The sequence below is a fragment of the Nematolebias whitei genome, chromosome 22 (assembly GCF_014905685.2).
Source record: "Nematolebias whitei isolate Nwh7 chromosome 22, NemWhi1, whole genome shotgun sequence".
Classification (NCBI taxonomy): Eukaryota; Metazoa; Chordata; class Actinopteri; order Cyprinodontiformes; family Rivulidae; genus Nematolebias; species Nematolebias whitei.
In genome coordinates this window covers 16074428-16087913 of record NC_056519.1, presented here as the reverse complement: position 1 = coordinate 16087913, position 13486 = coordinate 16074428, and the positions used below count along the sequence as shown (strand labels likewise).

The 13486-nt window shown below is 38.2% G+C and overlaps 2 protein-coding genes across 3 annotated transcripts in view; one reads left to right on the top strand and one right to left on the bottom strand.

Annotated features, from left to right (window-relative positions):
* The window catches only part of si:dkey-97m3.1 (fatty acyl-CoA reductase 1), a 56521-nt gene extending 51626 nt beyond the window's left edge, over positions 1-4895 (top strand). The window contains exons 9-12 of the mRNA XM_037696038.1: positions 1875-2046; positions 2124-2253; positions 2722-2849; positions 3462-4895. Of these exons, the coding sequence (XP_037551966.1) occupies positions 1875-2046; positions 2124-2253; positions 2722-2849; positions 3462-3624 (593 nt within the window). The 3' untranslated portion in view covers positions 3625-4895. The remainder of the gene's footprint in view (positions 1-1874; positions 2047-2123; positions 2254-2721; positions 2850-3461) is intronic.
* A 2434-nt stretch (positions 4896-7329) lies between these two features.
* Positions 7330-13486, bottom strand: part of LOC119428318 (endoplasmic reticulum-Golgi intermediate compartment protein 2) — an 18212-nt gene continuing 12055 nt past the window's right edge. Inside the window, exons 1-14 of one of the 2 annotated variants that reach the window (XM_037695985.1) lie at positions 12285-12359; positions 11365-11479; positions 11174-11282; positions 11045-11091; positions 10899-10966; positions 10779-10819; positions 10605-10706; positions 9797-9892; positions 9638-9693; positions 9344-9442; positions 7933-8030; positions 7693-7855; positions 7521-7600; positions 7330-7410 (exon numbers count right to left, since the gene is read on the bottom strand). In XM_037695985.1, the coding sequence (XP_037551913.1) occupies positions 7330-7410; positions 7521-7600; positions 7693-7855; positions 7933-8030; positions 9344-9442; positions 9638-9693; positions 9797-9892; positions 10605-10706; positions 10779-10819; positions 10899-10966; positions 11045-11091; positions 11174-11282; positions 11365-11479; positions 12285-12296 (1167 nt within the window). In that variant the 5' untranslated portion in view covers positions 12297-12359. Of the gene's footprint in view, positions 7411-7520; positions 7601-7692; positions 7856-7932; positions 8031-9343; positions 9443-9637; positions 9694-9796; positions 9893-10604; positions 10707-10778; positions 10820-10898; positions 10967-11044; positions 11092-11173; positions 11283-11364; positions 11480-12284; positions 12360-13486 lie in introns of those variants that run through there. The other variant, XM_037695986.1, reaches the window with a different exon arrangement.

The window sequence follows — 13486 nt, the reverse complement described above, 5'->3', positions numbered from 1 at the left end:
ATATATATATATATATATATATATAGTAGACAGCTTTCTTAACCAGCCAGCAGCCAGACAAGTTAAATTTTAACGTGTATAAGTAAAGCTAGTATCACTCTGTATCGTCATTCAGTGCATTTAAAAAAATGCTTGTTAAAAATGACCAGTCCAACGTATTAGGATCTAGGTCTATCAGGAAAAATATTTTATTATTATGTAGTTAATGTATTATATAAATGATAGCCTTTTTTTTTTTTTTTTTAAATGTGCATCTTAATATTTTAACTACAATAATAGAAATGACTAATTGTTTAAAGTCTCAAACCTAAAAATGTGCAGAATTTACTAAATTCTTACGTTTAATCTCATCATCCTGATTATTTTCTTCATTTTATACAAACTGTTGTTGGTCCAGTTCTTACAAAGAGGTTGTGATCGACGTGTAACGACTGCGTGACACTTGATGTTTCCTTCTGAATGGACGGATGTCAAGAGACCCCAGATTACCCAACATGCACCCTTCACTACGGAAATTGCGAGCAGATGGTTTGTGGCAGGATTAGGTCTCATCACTGCAGCTTTGTGTCATGAGCGCAGTCTCCCTGGTCCAGATGTTCGATCAATGGATGACAACGGATGCCTAGTATTAGGATGAAGCTGCTACCTGAATGAGGCTTAAAAAGCAAGTGGAGGAGGAAAATAAAGTTGCTTACTCCGGTTATCATTTCAGCTGCGACAGGTTTTGTGTGTAGGAGCTGAAGGTTAGCGGCGGTACTCCCATCCAACCAGGCTGTCGCCTCAGATCAGGTCATCCCAACCCCTGCAACTGCCACATATCTGTTACCATGGAAACAAACCTTACAAGGCCTAGTTTGCGTGCTGCCTGTGATGTAACGTCTGCAGAGTCATGGCTGCATCTGTTGGATTGCAGCAGGGAGGAGGGGGGGAGACATCACCGAGTGGCTGCTCTCTGCCCGAAACGCTGTGATTCCTGGAAGTTATGATCCGTGCATAAAATCCTCCAATCTGTGTTTACTCGTCTGCGGGAAATCCTCACTTTCAGCGCTGACTTAATTTTTTTTAGAAACTGTTAGGAAAGTAGACATTTACAGTATTGTTGTTGAGTCAATAACTACAAACTTGTTTTTTCCACTCCTTTTTGTTCTCACCGCCACAACTCTCACAATACTCTATGTTCTTTATCATTTGAGCCTCAGTCATCTCTGTGTGCTGATTATATATTTGGCAAAAAGTTTGTTTACAGTATTTCTAATGCAATAACTGTTTATTTTTATTATGCTAGCCTAATCTGGATGTTTCTTTTTTCCCTGTACGAGTGTATAACTGTGAGCCTTACTCAGTGTTTAACAGGACAAAGAAACAAAATGTAAAGCACGTGTGTTTTAGGCAATAACTTTCCCAGACGTAGAGATGAAAACAAAGCAAGTGATTTGACCCGTACTTGATGCAAAATTTAAAGAATTACAGAAATGAGACGCGTGAAGCATTCCCAGCGTGGAGAATCTTTAAAAAATTATAAATGCTCAACAGGCTAAGTGGGGAAAAATACATTTAATATTAATAAATACACAAATGGCTTGCCTTATTGCTTTTCAAAGCACTAATTCCATGACTCAATTGCTTGCCCTACATGCACCACTTGTCTTTTTCACACAGCTGAATGGACTCAAACAGGCATGTCCTCAAACCTCTGCATGTTTTTCTGATCAGCCTAGCTTTGTAGAGTACTTTAGAGAGCATGTTCCTATGTTTGTTTTATGGTAGCATCATGCAGTTAAATAAATTGTTTGCCTGATTGGAGCTGTGATCATCTGTAACTAACGTGTTTGTCATCTACCCTTTTTATTAACCTACTCTGTGTTGCTGAACAGAGCACCATGTGATATCGTCCTTCAAGAGGAACCCCCTGGAGCAGGCCTTCCGCAGGCCCAACGCCAACATAACGTCCAATTACTTGATCAACCAGTACTGGATCCTGGTCAGCCACAAGTTCCCAGCCTTCATCTACGACCTCTTCCTCCGCCTATCTGGACAGAAGCCGCAGTAAGACCTGCAGCTATCTGCTGAAATCTTATAGGAACAAAAGACCATCTGTAAAGTGCACGCTTCTCCTCCTGCAGGATGATGCGCATCTTCAATCGCCTGCACAAGGCCATCAGCCTGCTGGAGTACTTCAGCAGCCAGGACTGGGAGTGGAACTCTGAGAACATGAGCATGCTGATGAGCCAGCTGACTCCAGAGGACAGGAAGGTGGGATTATCCATGTATCTGTCTGCACGCTGCCAGCTGCATAAATACTTAATGTCTCTGTGAGCCTTTATAGATTAACATCACAATGACTTTAATTTAATTAGCCACCGTGTTGAAATGGTTTCCAAGTTGATTAAAGGCATTATACATCTGCTTCTAATCAATATGGGTGATTATGTTTCAGTAATGTATAACGACAAGAGTTTTGATACATTTTTATGGATAGTGCTGCATTAATTTTGAATGCACATTATTTATTTAAACGTAAGTGTTCATCTAAATGTAGCTGTAATTTAGGATAATAGGAATTGGAAGATTTTGTTCTTTTTTTGATGCTAATAAGGTTTAAAGGAGAATAAGGTGTATTTTGTGCAATAGTCTCTACTGAAGTCTCTTTTTTTTTATTTATTATTATTATTATTATTGTCTTTGCATTAACGGGCCCCCGTGGTGTTTGTTTTTCCTCAGATGTTTAACTTCGATGTGCGCCAGCTAAACTGGCCCGAATACATTGAGAATTACTGCATCGGCACCAAGAAGTACGTCCTGAACGAAGACATGTCCGACATTCCTGCTGCCAGGCAGCATCTGAGGAAGTAAGTTGACAAAAAAAAAAGGGCAACGTAAAGAAAAAGTTCCTCAAGTTTTAGAAGCAAGTATCCCAGTTCTGGCATTAAAATGAAATGGCGCATAAAATAAAATCAACTCATTGCTTTTGACAATATTGTCAGACATTTGGCCTTTATCACCCATTGCAATGAAAAGAAGGTAAACTTAGGTTTTAGTTGGGCGTCAAGTGTTTCCAGTTGGCCATTGTAAGAATAAGAACAAGGTAATCTATCTGAAGAAAACTGACTAAGAAGAACTGCATCAGCTGCTCTTTGCTAAAGATGGATGTTATTAAGCCAGAACCATTGCAGCTATTGAAGTCTAAGATCTTCAGGGCAACAAAAAGCATCTAAATAGATCAAATATGTTGAGGTGCTCAAACTTCTGCACGGTCATCATCTGAAGATTGTTCAATATAACATTCTTGCTGAAAGTGTATCTACTTAATGTTCTTCATGATGATCAGATCACTGGGTTAAAATCTTTACCAGAGATGCTCTAATGTTTGCATGCAGCTAACATGAAGTTTAGAAGTCTAAAGTGAATATTATATCTGTATAAGTGTGTTTTTTTAGAGCGTTTATTTTGTTGTTTCTCAGGCTGAGGAACATCCGCTACACCTTCAACACACTGTTAGTCGTTTTCATCTGGCGGGTGTTCATCGCTCGCTCACAGATGGCCAGAAACATCTGGTACTTCGTGGTCAGCCTCTGTTTCAAGTTCCTCTCCTACTTCCGCGCATCCAGCACCTTAACCAACTGAGTCTTCCTCTCAGCCTCAAGCCAGAGTGACGTTAGCCCTCGCCTTTAGCGTCTGAGACTCAGAAACTCTCCGTGTGGACAAACAGGGCTCTCTATAAGAGGGGGCTGCAGCTGAGTGAGGCACCCAGGAGAAGAAATGAAGAGGTCTACTAGCCATGAAATTGTTCTGGTTTGGAAATCTGTCACCTACACTTCGTCAGTCGGCAAACCCATCCAAGGAAGTGGCGTCGTTCATCTTGTACCCACTGTTTTTCTTCAAAGTGGCCAATTATATATGCAACAATACGCCTTTTAGTGTGACCTCCTTTCTTTTCCACCTCACTGAATCTCATTACATTGCCTTGCCTATTTGTCTCTCTCTCTCTCCCATACTTGAAATGTGTCATTGAACAATTTCTATACTTTTTTGGAAACAGCAAGAAGCTTCACTTCTACATGATGGTGATTTAGATCTGTCTTTCAATATGTGCTTCTACTGCCTTTTTAAGACGACCCTCGCTGATTCTCACTCTCAAGGCCAATTCGTAAATTATTCTTACGAGTGTTGAAACTAAAATTTGGCCACACAAGACGAAACCACAGACATCTGCCACCTTTTCCATTGTGGTTGTCACTAATTTATGATCTCATTAATAATGTCGTTACGTCTTTGAATATAAACCTTTGTCTGGTCGCTCATCTACTTTATGCCTGTTTGTACAGCAGTTTGTACTGAACTAAGTTTACTACTTTTACATCTTTATACTTGCGTCAAAGGCTAGTCTGTTAAGTGTTAGACCTTGGCAGTGTAGTATCTATAAATAAAAGTACATAAAAGTCAGATTTATTTATATAACTTCATACATACTGTACTATATTCTTTAAAAAGTTCCTAAAACTTGAGTTGAGTTCTATCCAGGGGTGAAATAGGTGGGAGAACTTGCAGTAGTTATAAATGCCAAATAACAGATTAAGATGCATTAAATGCTAATGAAGTGAGCCAAACTTGGAAAGTAAATAAATGGAATGGGGTGGCTTTTCTTGTCCAAAACCATTGATTTATATCGTTTTAATGTTCATAGTTGAGGACCAAGCTTGGAACAAGTAGTTGAGGTCAAGTCATGTTTGTAACCATTGGCTACATTTAAGTCAAGTTTTTCTAGAGTCAAGAATAGTTACAAGTTTAAAAGACCAATTTCTATTTCAGAATCTTAAAAATAAATGGGAACTTGGCAGCTAAGAAAAACTGAACAAACAGGAAATGCCTTTGTTCATCAAAATGTAAAAAAAAAACACAAAAAAGTATCAAGTGCTGTAAAGTGATTCAGTGGAAGATGCTAGAATAGTAGATGGTTACCATTTTGACTTGATCAGGTGCAAACAGGGTCTCTGGAGAACAAGGCACGTGTTAAAGCAGGGAAGGCGTTTTAGGAGAGGCACTTTAAAAACCATCCCCTTTTGTAGGAAAAGAAAAAAAGCTACTGGTAAAAAAGACTAAGTATTTATCAGATTAAATTTTATAAATGTTGCAAACGAGGCAACTTAAGGCAAATGAAAATAAAAATCTAAAGGACCAAGCACAGAGCCATGAGGAATGCCAGCCTTTACAGAATGGAGAAAAATTGTGCAATTTTTATTCATTAAATCCATGTAAGGTAAGGAATTAGAACCATGCTTTAAATCTGTTTGGCATCCTTCACCTCAGTTCTGTGATTCTTTAGCTACAAAAAGTTGTATTTTGACTGTTTAGGGTCCCCTCCCCACCTTTTTTTTTTTTTTTTTTTTTTTTCTCCACAGATCTTCCCTCTGTCTACCAAAAGTATTCAGGCAAGTCAGATTTTTTTTACAAAACAAAAGAAGATAACTGCGGTATTGAGGTTTGACTAAATAAACACGAGCCTTTGAAGGAAGAAAAAGGGACAAAATTTAAATGTTTATGCAAAAGCCATGTGTGGTGTAACCGTTTGTCCAAGGCCTGAATGATGAAGCAGTTTTGTCAAGATGTCCTCAAAGAGCTAACAGGGCTATTTTAATGCTGTCGTTCATGTGGAGATTTGCTCTTCTGTCTGTCTGGTAACAGATCCCTGTCTTTCCTGGCTAAATGCAGAATCCTGTAGGTATAAACCCAGTGAGGGAGCGTATGGCGACGCTTAACCAAGGACATCTTTGTAATGGTGCCGTTTTGCAAATTGTTTGTCCACCTGTTTTCCCTGCTCTGACAAAACTGTCTGCTTGGCAAAACTGAAATAAACAACGTAAAAATTGCAACTGTGCTGCCGTCTGTTATACAGTAAAACGGATTTCCTTTTCAGCGGATTATCATGGTTTCAGGACTACCCTGCTTTACAGATGTGCCTTTCAAAAGCATGGCGCCAAGTGTTTTTGAAAGAGATTTAACTTTTTCTGGTTTATTTCACTTTTTTCTTGCAGTATTTATGTATTTGACCATATGGCAGTTAGGCTGGGTGATCTAATCACATGTGGACAGAGCCAAAGGCAGGTCCGAGACCCTGTCCAGCTGTGGTATTTTAACCTGTTGGCTATCAGGTTGCATTCGGATAGTTCGTCTAACGTGCATGAATTTCACCAGTGCATTGGAAACGTTGTTCTGGACCCCTTACCAAAATTTATCAGATGGTCTGAACACAATCCGGCCTGAGCCCAGTTGTAGGACCTTCTACTTAACTGGTGTGACCCCACTGCTGTTATAACCTGGATGTCTCAAAATAACAATTGCTCAGCTGCAGGTATTTTAAAGATAAATGGCCATTCTTCAGAATGTCTTTTTTTTTTCCTGTTAAAAATTTAAAGTAGAAATCCGAATCCTCAATCGATTTTTTTGTCTCGTCAGAATGTCATTAATCTGAGTGGATTACATTTAGTTTCTCTTTAGTTTGATGTTATTCTGATTGTTTTAAATCTGTTGGACCCACTGTGGTTACTTGAAGCTCTAATGTGCTGTCAGTCACAGAACGGGTTTGTGGAACGTTGTCAAATTACAACCACCTGATGACGTGCACAGTGCAGTTGTGTAAAATGGCAATGAGTGCATCATTTCACTGCAGTGGATTTTTATAGGTTAAGAACTTTAGTTTTGCATTTCTCATGTCACGTCTGTTGCATAATGAAGCTCATCAAGACATAACTTGACAAAGTGGGACTTAAAACTGTGTTCATGTAAAAGATTAAACGCCCCTTCAGATTTTACTGCACGGTGTGAATGCTCTGCAATTAAATCCTCTAGGACGGGTATAGATTTATATTTCTGAACAGGGCCTAAGGACTCCACCAAAGTATGATAAATATAGAATAGTTTAGCTGTACATTAATCTGTCCTGCGTCTGAACGCTAATTTGAAATGTTGCTTTATCACCTTTTTGGAATAAAGTCGAGATAATTTGAGCAGTCTAAATTATTAAAGGGACAAAGAACTTTACAAATGAGCAAAAAACGTCCATGTTTGCTTGAAAAGTGACACCCGGTGATTGCGTTAAAGTAGCCTCAGTGATGTCAAATGAAGTTTAGTTGTATGCATTGTTTATGAAATCACAAGAATCTTTAACTTTTTAGTATTTATGTACAGAACAGCTATCCTATCTCAAGTGTGTCCAGTTCTGGGTGCATTGAAACATAATGGACACGAGAGATTAGAATAAACGTGTCCCACAGCGAGGAGGGAATTTTATTAACAAACTTTAACACTTTGACAATGATCGGCATGACGCTGCTACTCCAGAAGGGCGTTTTCTCCCAGAAGAGGCGTTTGGTGATTGGCCAGATTATTCATCTGGTGGTGTAGCTGCACATCCTGAAACGGATTCAGTGGGTTCAGTTTTGAAGACGATGGCTTTCAAAGAAAAAACAAAACGAGCGTTGATAGGTGGAGGGGGAGTGTTCCTCAAAGAACAAAGGTCTCACCTCTCTGGGCCTGTACACTCCAATTTTGAAGCGACAGCAGATGATATCAAAACAGAAGCCCACGAAGCCGTGAAGCATCCCTTCAACAACATAGATCATGTCTGTTAGGTTGCAGAGCAATGTTTTTCTGTCTTGTTCAAAAGAGAACTGGATGTGCATCAAGTAGACTCACCTGTGGTGGAGAATATGCCTCCGATGATGCCGCAGAGTCGCACCAGGAACTGCCAGAGCGGCATGTGCTGCTCGCTCACGGTCACCATCAGGGAGCTGGTGTCGTACTTGACGAAGATGCCGGAAACACCGTGGCTGCCTGCTGCGTGGTTTATCACCCGCTCCTTTGAGAGCAGGTAAGACAAAGATCAATAAGCCATCGCAGTCTGAGGTTTTTCGGTTCTCCGTGACGATCGCTCACCCTTTCGGTCACAGAGAACTGGTGTGTGTCTGCAGATATCTTGTACGTGTTAAGTTTGGTGGGCACCACTGTGATGAAGTACTGGTACATCTGGTTATCTGCAGGAGAGCAAAGAATAAAATGTAAATCAGCAGGTGAACAAACTAAGAATGACACACTAGGGTAAGACCAGATTTCAGGAAGACTGATACATTATCTATTGGAGTTGATGAGATTGATGGATAAGTTCTGATTTAAAAACTAGAGAAATTGCATGTGAAAGCTTATTTCTAAAGAACATGCTGAAAGGCTGAAATTAGCTAAAAAAAAAGGCTAAAATTTAGCTGAAATGGAAGACGTTACACATATTTGCTGAATTAGGTTTAAATAAGCAGAAATGAGCACAAAAATTAGGGAATTAGTTTAAAATAGCTGAAAAAGGCAGAAAAAGCTTAAACTACCAGAAGGAAGTAGGAGTTAAAATAAATGTGAAGTTAGCTGAAACCCCTAAATTTAGCACAAAACTGCTAAAAGGTAGTTGAAACTCGCAGAAAAAAGCTGAAATACAAGCTGAAATTTGCAGGAAGAAGTTAACAAGCCTGAAAGTAGCAGAAATTACCAGAAAAAACTTGAATTTATCTGAAATTAGCTAAAAGTTTTTTAAAGTAGCTGAAAAGGTAGAACAAGCTTAAATAAGCTGAAGAAAGCAAAAGCATGTTTGCTGAAAGAAGCAGAAATATTGAAGCACAAAAGTTGAAATTATCAGAAAAATGCTGAAATTAGGGAAGAAAAAAAAACAGCTGAAAAGTAACTAAAGCAAAAAGAAGTTGAAATTACAAAAATGAATAGCACACTTTTGCTGAATGACTGGGAAAAAAAAGTTGAAATGAGTGCAAAAAATGTGGAATTAGCTGAAAAAGCTCAAATTATCATAAAAGCTAAATAGTAGCTGAAATTGTAGAAAAAGGTGAAACCTGCAGAAATAAGTTAGAAGCACAAAAATGTTCTAGTTAGCAGAAAGAACCTGAAAGGAGCACAAAACAGCTGAACGTAGCTGAATATTAAATTTAAATTTCCAAAAGGAAGCTGAAAGAAGCTGAACCAGAACAAAATGTGAAAGAAGCAGTAAAAGGTAAACAGATCTAAAGATTTCAAGGATGTAAAATGAGCTCAATTCATTTCCTATGAGAGAACAAAAGTGTAAGAAATTACTAAATATTTCAAAAAGCTAAAGTTGCACCAATACCAAAAGTCATAGCAGGATTGTCCTGAAAGAGCTGAATGTTTTGATTTATGATTTGTTGAAATAGCACAAAAATTGTGGAAAGAGAAAGATGCTGGAAAAACGTACGGAAGAAAAATGGATCACAATAGTGTGAATGCTTCATAAACATTCACGTAATAAATCTGAGTCTGGACTGAAGCGACTTACTGTTGTAGGTGATCTTCTCTGTGCCGTCCAGAGGGTTGATTATGCCCGGTATCTCCTCACCGAAGGATAAATGATCGATCCGGTGGGAGAAGTTGTACGCTGCAGAACAGTGACGGTCGGGTTCAGTCAGTGTGGAAAATCATAGTGAAAATCAAAATGAAAAATGACCATCGGCTAATTTTTTTTAAATTAACTATGAAACATTTACTTGAATTTGAATGAAAGTAATGTTGCAGCTTTACGAAAAGTTTTTCAAAGATTAAATGATCGTCAGAAAAACTATTTTCCACCTACACTCGTGGCTTACAAAAGCTGCGATATGCGCATGGCCCTGAGGATGGTGAAACGGCCTGAAAAAGACATGAGCGTCAGAAGGCTGATATCTATTACAGCCAGTGGAGTAAGTAAGCTCAAGGCTACATCCATCTTCATTAAATCTAAATAGTTTCTTACTTTCCCACTGTGACGTGAAGGTTTCCTGCCACCTTGTTGACGTACACGTGTCCATGAATCCTGCAGGCGTCGAGTGGCTCTGCAGAAGCATCTTCCCTGCAAAAAAACAAGAAAAACACAATAAGCTTTAAATTTCACGGCTTATTAGAACTGTAATGGTTTAATTTACCAACTACATGATGAAAGGTTTGTAGAATAGTTAATTGTTTTAGGGTTGCACGATATTATCGACATGGTGTCAGCCGATATTAGCAATAAAGTTAAATATCGGCCATCGACCATTCCATCAAAAATAACTCACCGATATAAAAGGTACGGTTTGTTTATTTATATATATATATATATATATATAAAAATACACTTTTTTTATGACAATCCAGTGACAAGGATGCCTGCAGCGCCACCACGTTATGACATCACGCACACTGTTGAGTTTAAATTTGTGAAAATTTACAAATTTGCACTGTTCGAATGTTGTCATTGTGTTAGAGTAAATGTCATGAAAAAATTTGACATTAAACGTAAACCAAGTTGAAGTATTGCATCATTTTCAGCTCCCTTTTTGGCATCTGCATTTGGTTGCATGCCAAATTGATAAAGATCGTGCAGAATAATGTAGTATTTTAATTCCACAGCAGACGAAGCCATGTCGTCTCTGTAAGTAGGTCTAAGGAAAAAATATCAGTATTGGTATCGGTTATCGGCCAAATACGTTTTAACATATCGGCCAAAAATCCGATATTGTGCATCCCTAGTTTGTTTGGTTAATAAAATAAAATACAATCAGTGGTGTGTGTACAAGACTGACCGTGGTGGCAGAGCAGTAGGAGCTCCTTTCAGCAGAGTTTTGTACAGCACCTCCTGCAGAGCGTGCTCCTCCCTCAGCCTGCTCTGTACGAGATGCAACGTCCTGAAATGATACCAACAAGTCAAGAAGCAAAACGGCTCCCAGCTCCATGTGCTACTTACAGACTCCCCTTACCTTTGCCACAGCCTCTGCTGTGGAGTCAACTCGAAAATAACCTGAACGAACACACAAGGAGACGCACTTTAAATGGTAAAATCCTCTTTTTAATGGACTGTTCTGAAGTTTAAGACTCACAGGTTGGTACTGCAGGCCACTAGATGTGATCATGGTCTCTGCCAGGTCCAGAATATCTGCTCCCACATCTGCAACCAAGGACACGGACGTGTTTTAAACATGTCGAGTTCGCTTTTACGAGGTACTTCTGGTGGCGAGATACTCACGCTGGCATTTCATCGCAACTGTGAAGTCAACATTTATTCTTAGTTTACTGCAATAAAGAGAAGAACGCTTGACTTATCATGCTAAAAGCAATATTTATATAACTTAACAGCTTTTTAATAATGGCTCACCTGGAAAAATCCTTGTCTACTTCATATTCGTATTTCATCCAGGTATCTCGATAAACAAAGAACTCCAAGACGGCCAGAACCGCCATGGCACTAAAAGCGATGAGTGACACTGTAGAAGAGAAAGACGTGCGGGGAGAGCGTTACTCCTCCAGCTGATCGTTGTGATGTCACTTTTCAGATGGACGTCTCACCTGTTCCTCCCGACGCAGACGTCTCCACGTAGCTCTCCGACACCTTGGGAAAGGCGTCCAGCTCCTTCACCAAGCTCAGAGCTTTCCTTCTGGACAGACGCCTCATCTTCAGCTCCTAACGAAAATGGGTAAAACACCATCTGAGTGGCACGTGGAGGACTCCAGATTTATATCAGACTGAGAAAATATACATGTTAACCAGGAAGTGGTCTGAAGTGAGTCTACGTGGAAATGCTGACCTATTTATTATTCATCAGGGCAGTTTATCTAAAGCATAATTAAAATAGATGCAAATATTCTAAGAACACAAAAAATAATTCTGCTTTAGACTTTATTACCAACATTTGATTTGACTCTACTGTTGCAATAAGCGACAACCATTTTCTGACATGACCAATCTTTAGTGCATTATTTTAATTATGATATTTCTTATAAAAGAATAATTTAATACAATTTTGAGAATGCTGAACTGAAAAATGCCTCTTCCACAATCCTCACAATACATGCACAAATACATAAATAAAATAAGCAAGCAAGAAAGTAAATGTTCATTTAAGTGTTTAAGTGTAATTTTACTATGATTATTCCAAACGGTGCATATTTGATTGGACTAGATCTAATTTACACGGGTGACATTTTTGACGAGAAAACATGCAATACATAAAATAATAATAGGTAAATTTCATGTTTAAGTACTCTTTTTAATAGCCTGCACAAATGCATTTATTCAATTACTTTAAATATATTAATTTGGGCTCGTGAAGAACATGAAAGCATACAATTTGTAGAATATTAAAAACAAATCTAGATGAGTGTGACAGGAGTATGTTGCAAAAAAATTAATATTTAAGACGAGATAACAGTCTTGAACGAATTTCATTACCTTTCATAACAGTATTCATATTTATTAAATATCTTACCTTATAAATCATATAACTAGACGTTAAATGGAGCTAAAGTTTCTCTGGAAGCCGCGGACAACATGCTGGCTGTTGTTTGAACGACATCTGGATTTAGACACGAAAAATAATCCATGATGCTAAACTGCAGGAGGAGGGGCGGGGCTCGCTTCCTCCTTTATAAAGATGACGTCATGACGTAAACCTCTGCAGGAGAGTACGCATCACGCACAGGGAATGGGCGACGAGCAATTCTGCTCTTCTGCCAATAGATGACGCCTTAACACTGAAATTTCTCATTATGGAATCAGACACTTTTCACTTTAGGTTATATTATTTGGGTTTTTATCAATTTAAATAATACATATTCAATAAACTCATCGTTTTGAATATAATAAAAACAACTGATTCCCTTATACTTGTTCAGTTAAATACTGAGATTGATGCAAGTACAGAAAATACAAAGATTTAGAGCAATATAAATTTGCATTTACATAATCTAACCTGTACTGTTGGCTACTTAAGGATTTTAATCAGTTAATAAATTACTTAATAAACCCACACACTTTATATAGATAGATAGATATAGATATAGATATATATAGATATATATATATCTATATATATATATACATACATACACACACACACACGAGATAGAGATCGAGAGAGATATGCTGCATCTTTTAAGTCTTTTGTAAGATTTTTTCCTCTCTAGTTCTGTTCATTTACTACAGTTTTTGTTTGCCGATTTTATTTTTGACTGCTACCGTTTGTCTTACATGTGTCTGTTCCTCAGTTTTTAAGAGCTCACCTAACTCGATGCCCATTTTGACACATTCGTCTTACAATTAAATTGTTCTCGAGTTTCAATCAAATGCATGCAGCAATGTTGATTTGTAGATCTTTACAATACAAGTGACAATTAACTCAAACCTAAGCAGAAAGCAACATGTTTTTTTTATGATAAAGAAGATGCATATTGTTATAATTTGATGAAGCTCGACTTTAGAAAACTAAGTTTATACAAACATAGAGCAGCTTAAAGAAGCTGCTATAAACGCATCCAAAAGGAGGAAAACTCGATTTGAGGTTTTGTTTGGCGGCTCGATCATGCTCTGTCTGCACAAGTCTCATAACGGTTTATTTACGGTTTTGTTCATTTGTTCAGTTGCATCCTATTTATTATAAACATATTTAATTCGTCAACTTTTCCACAATTT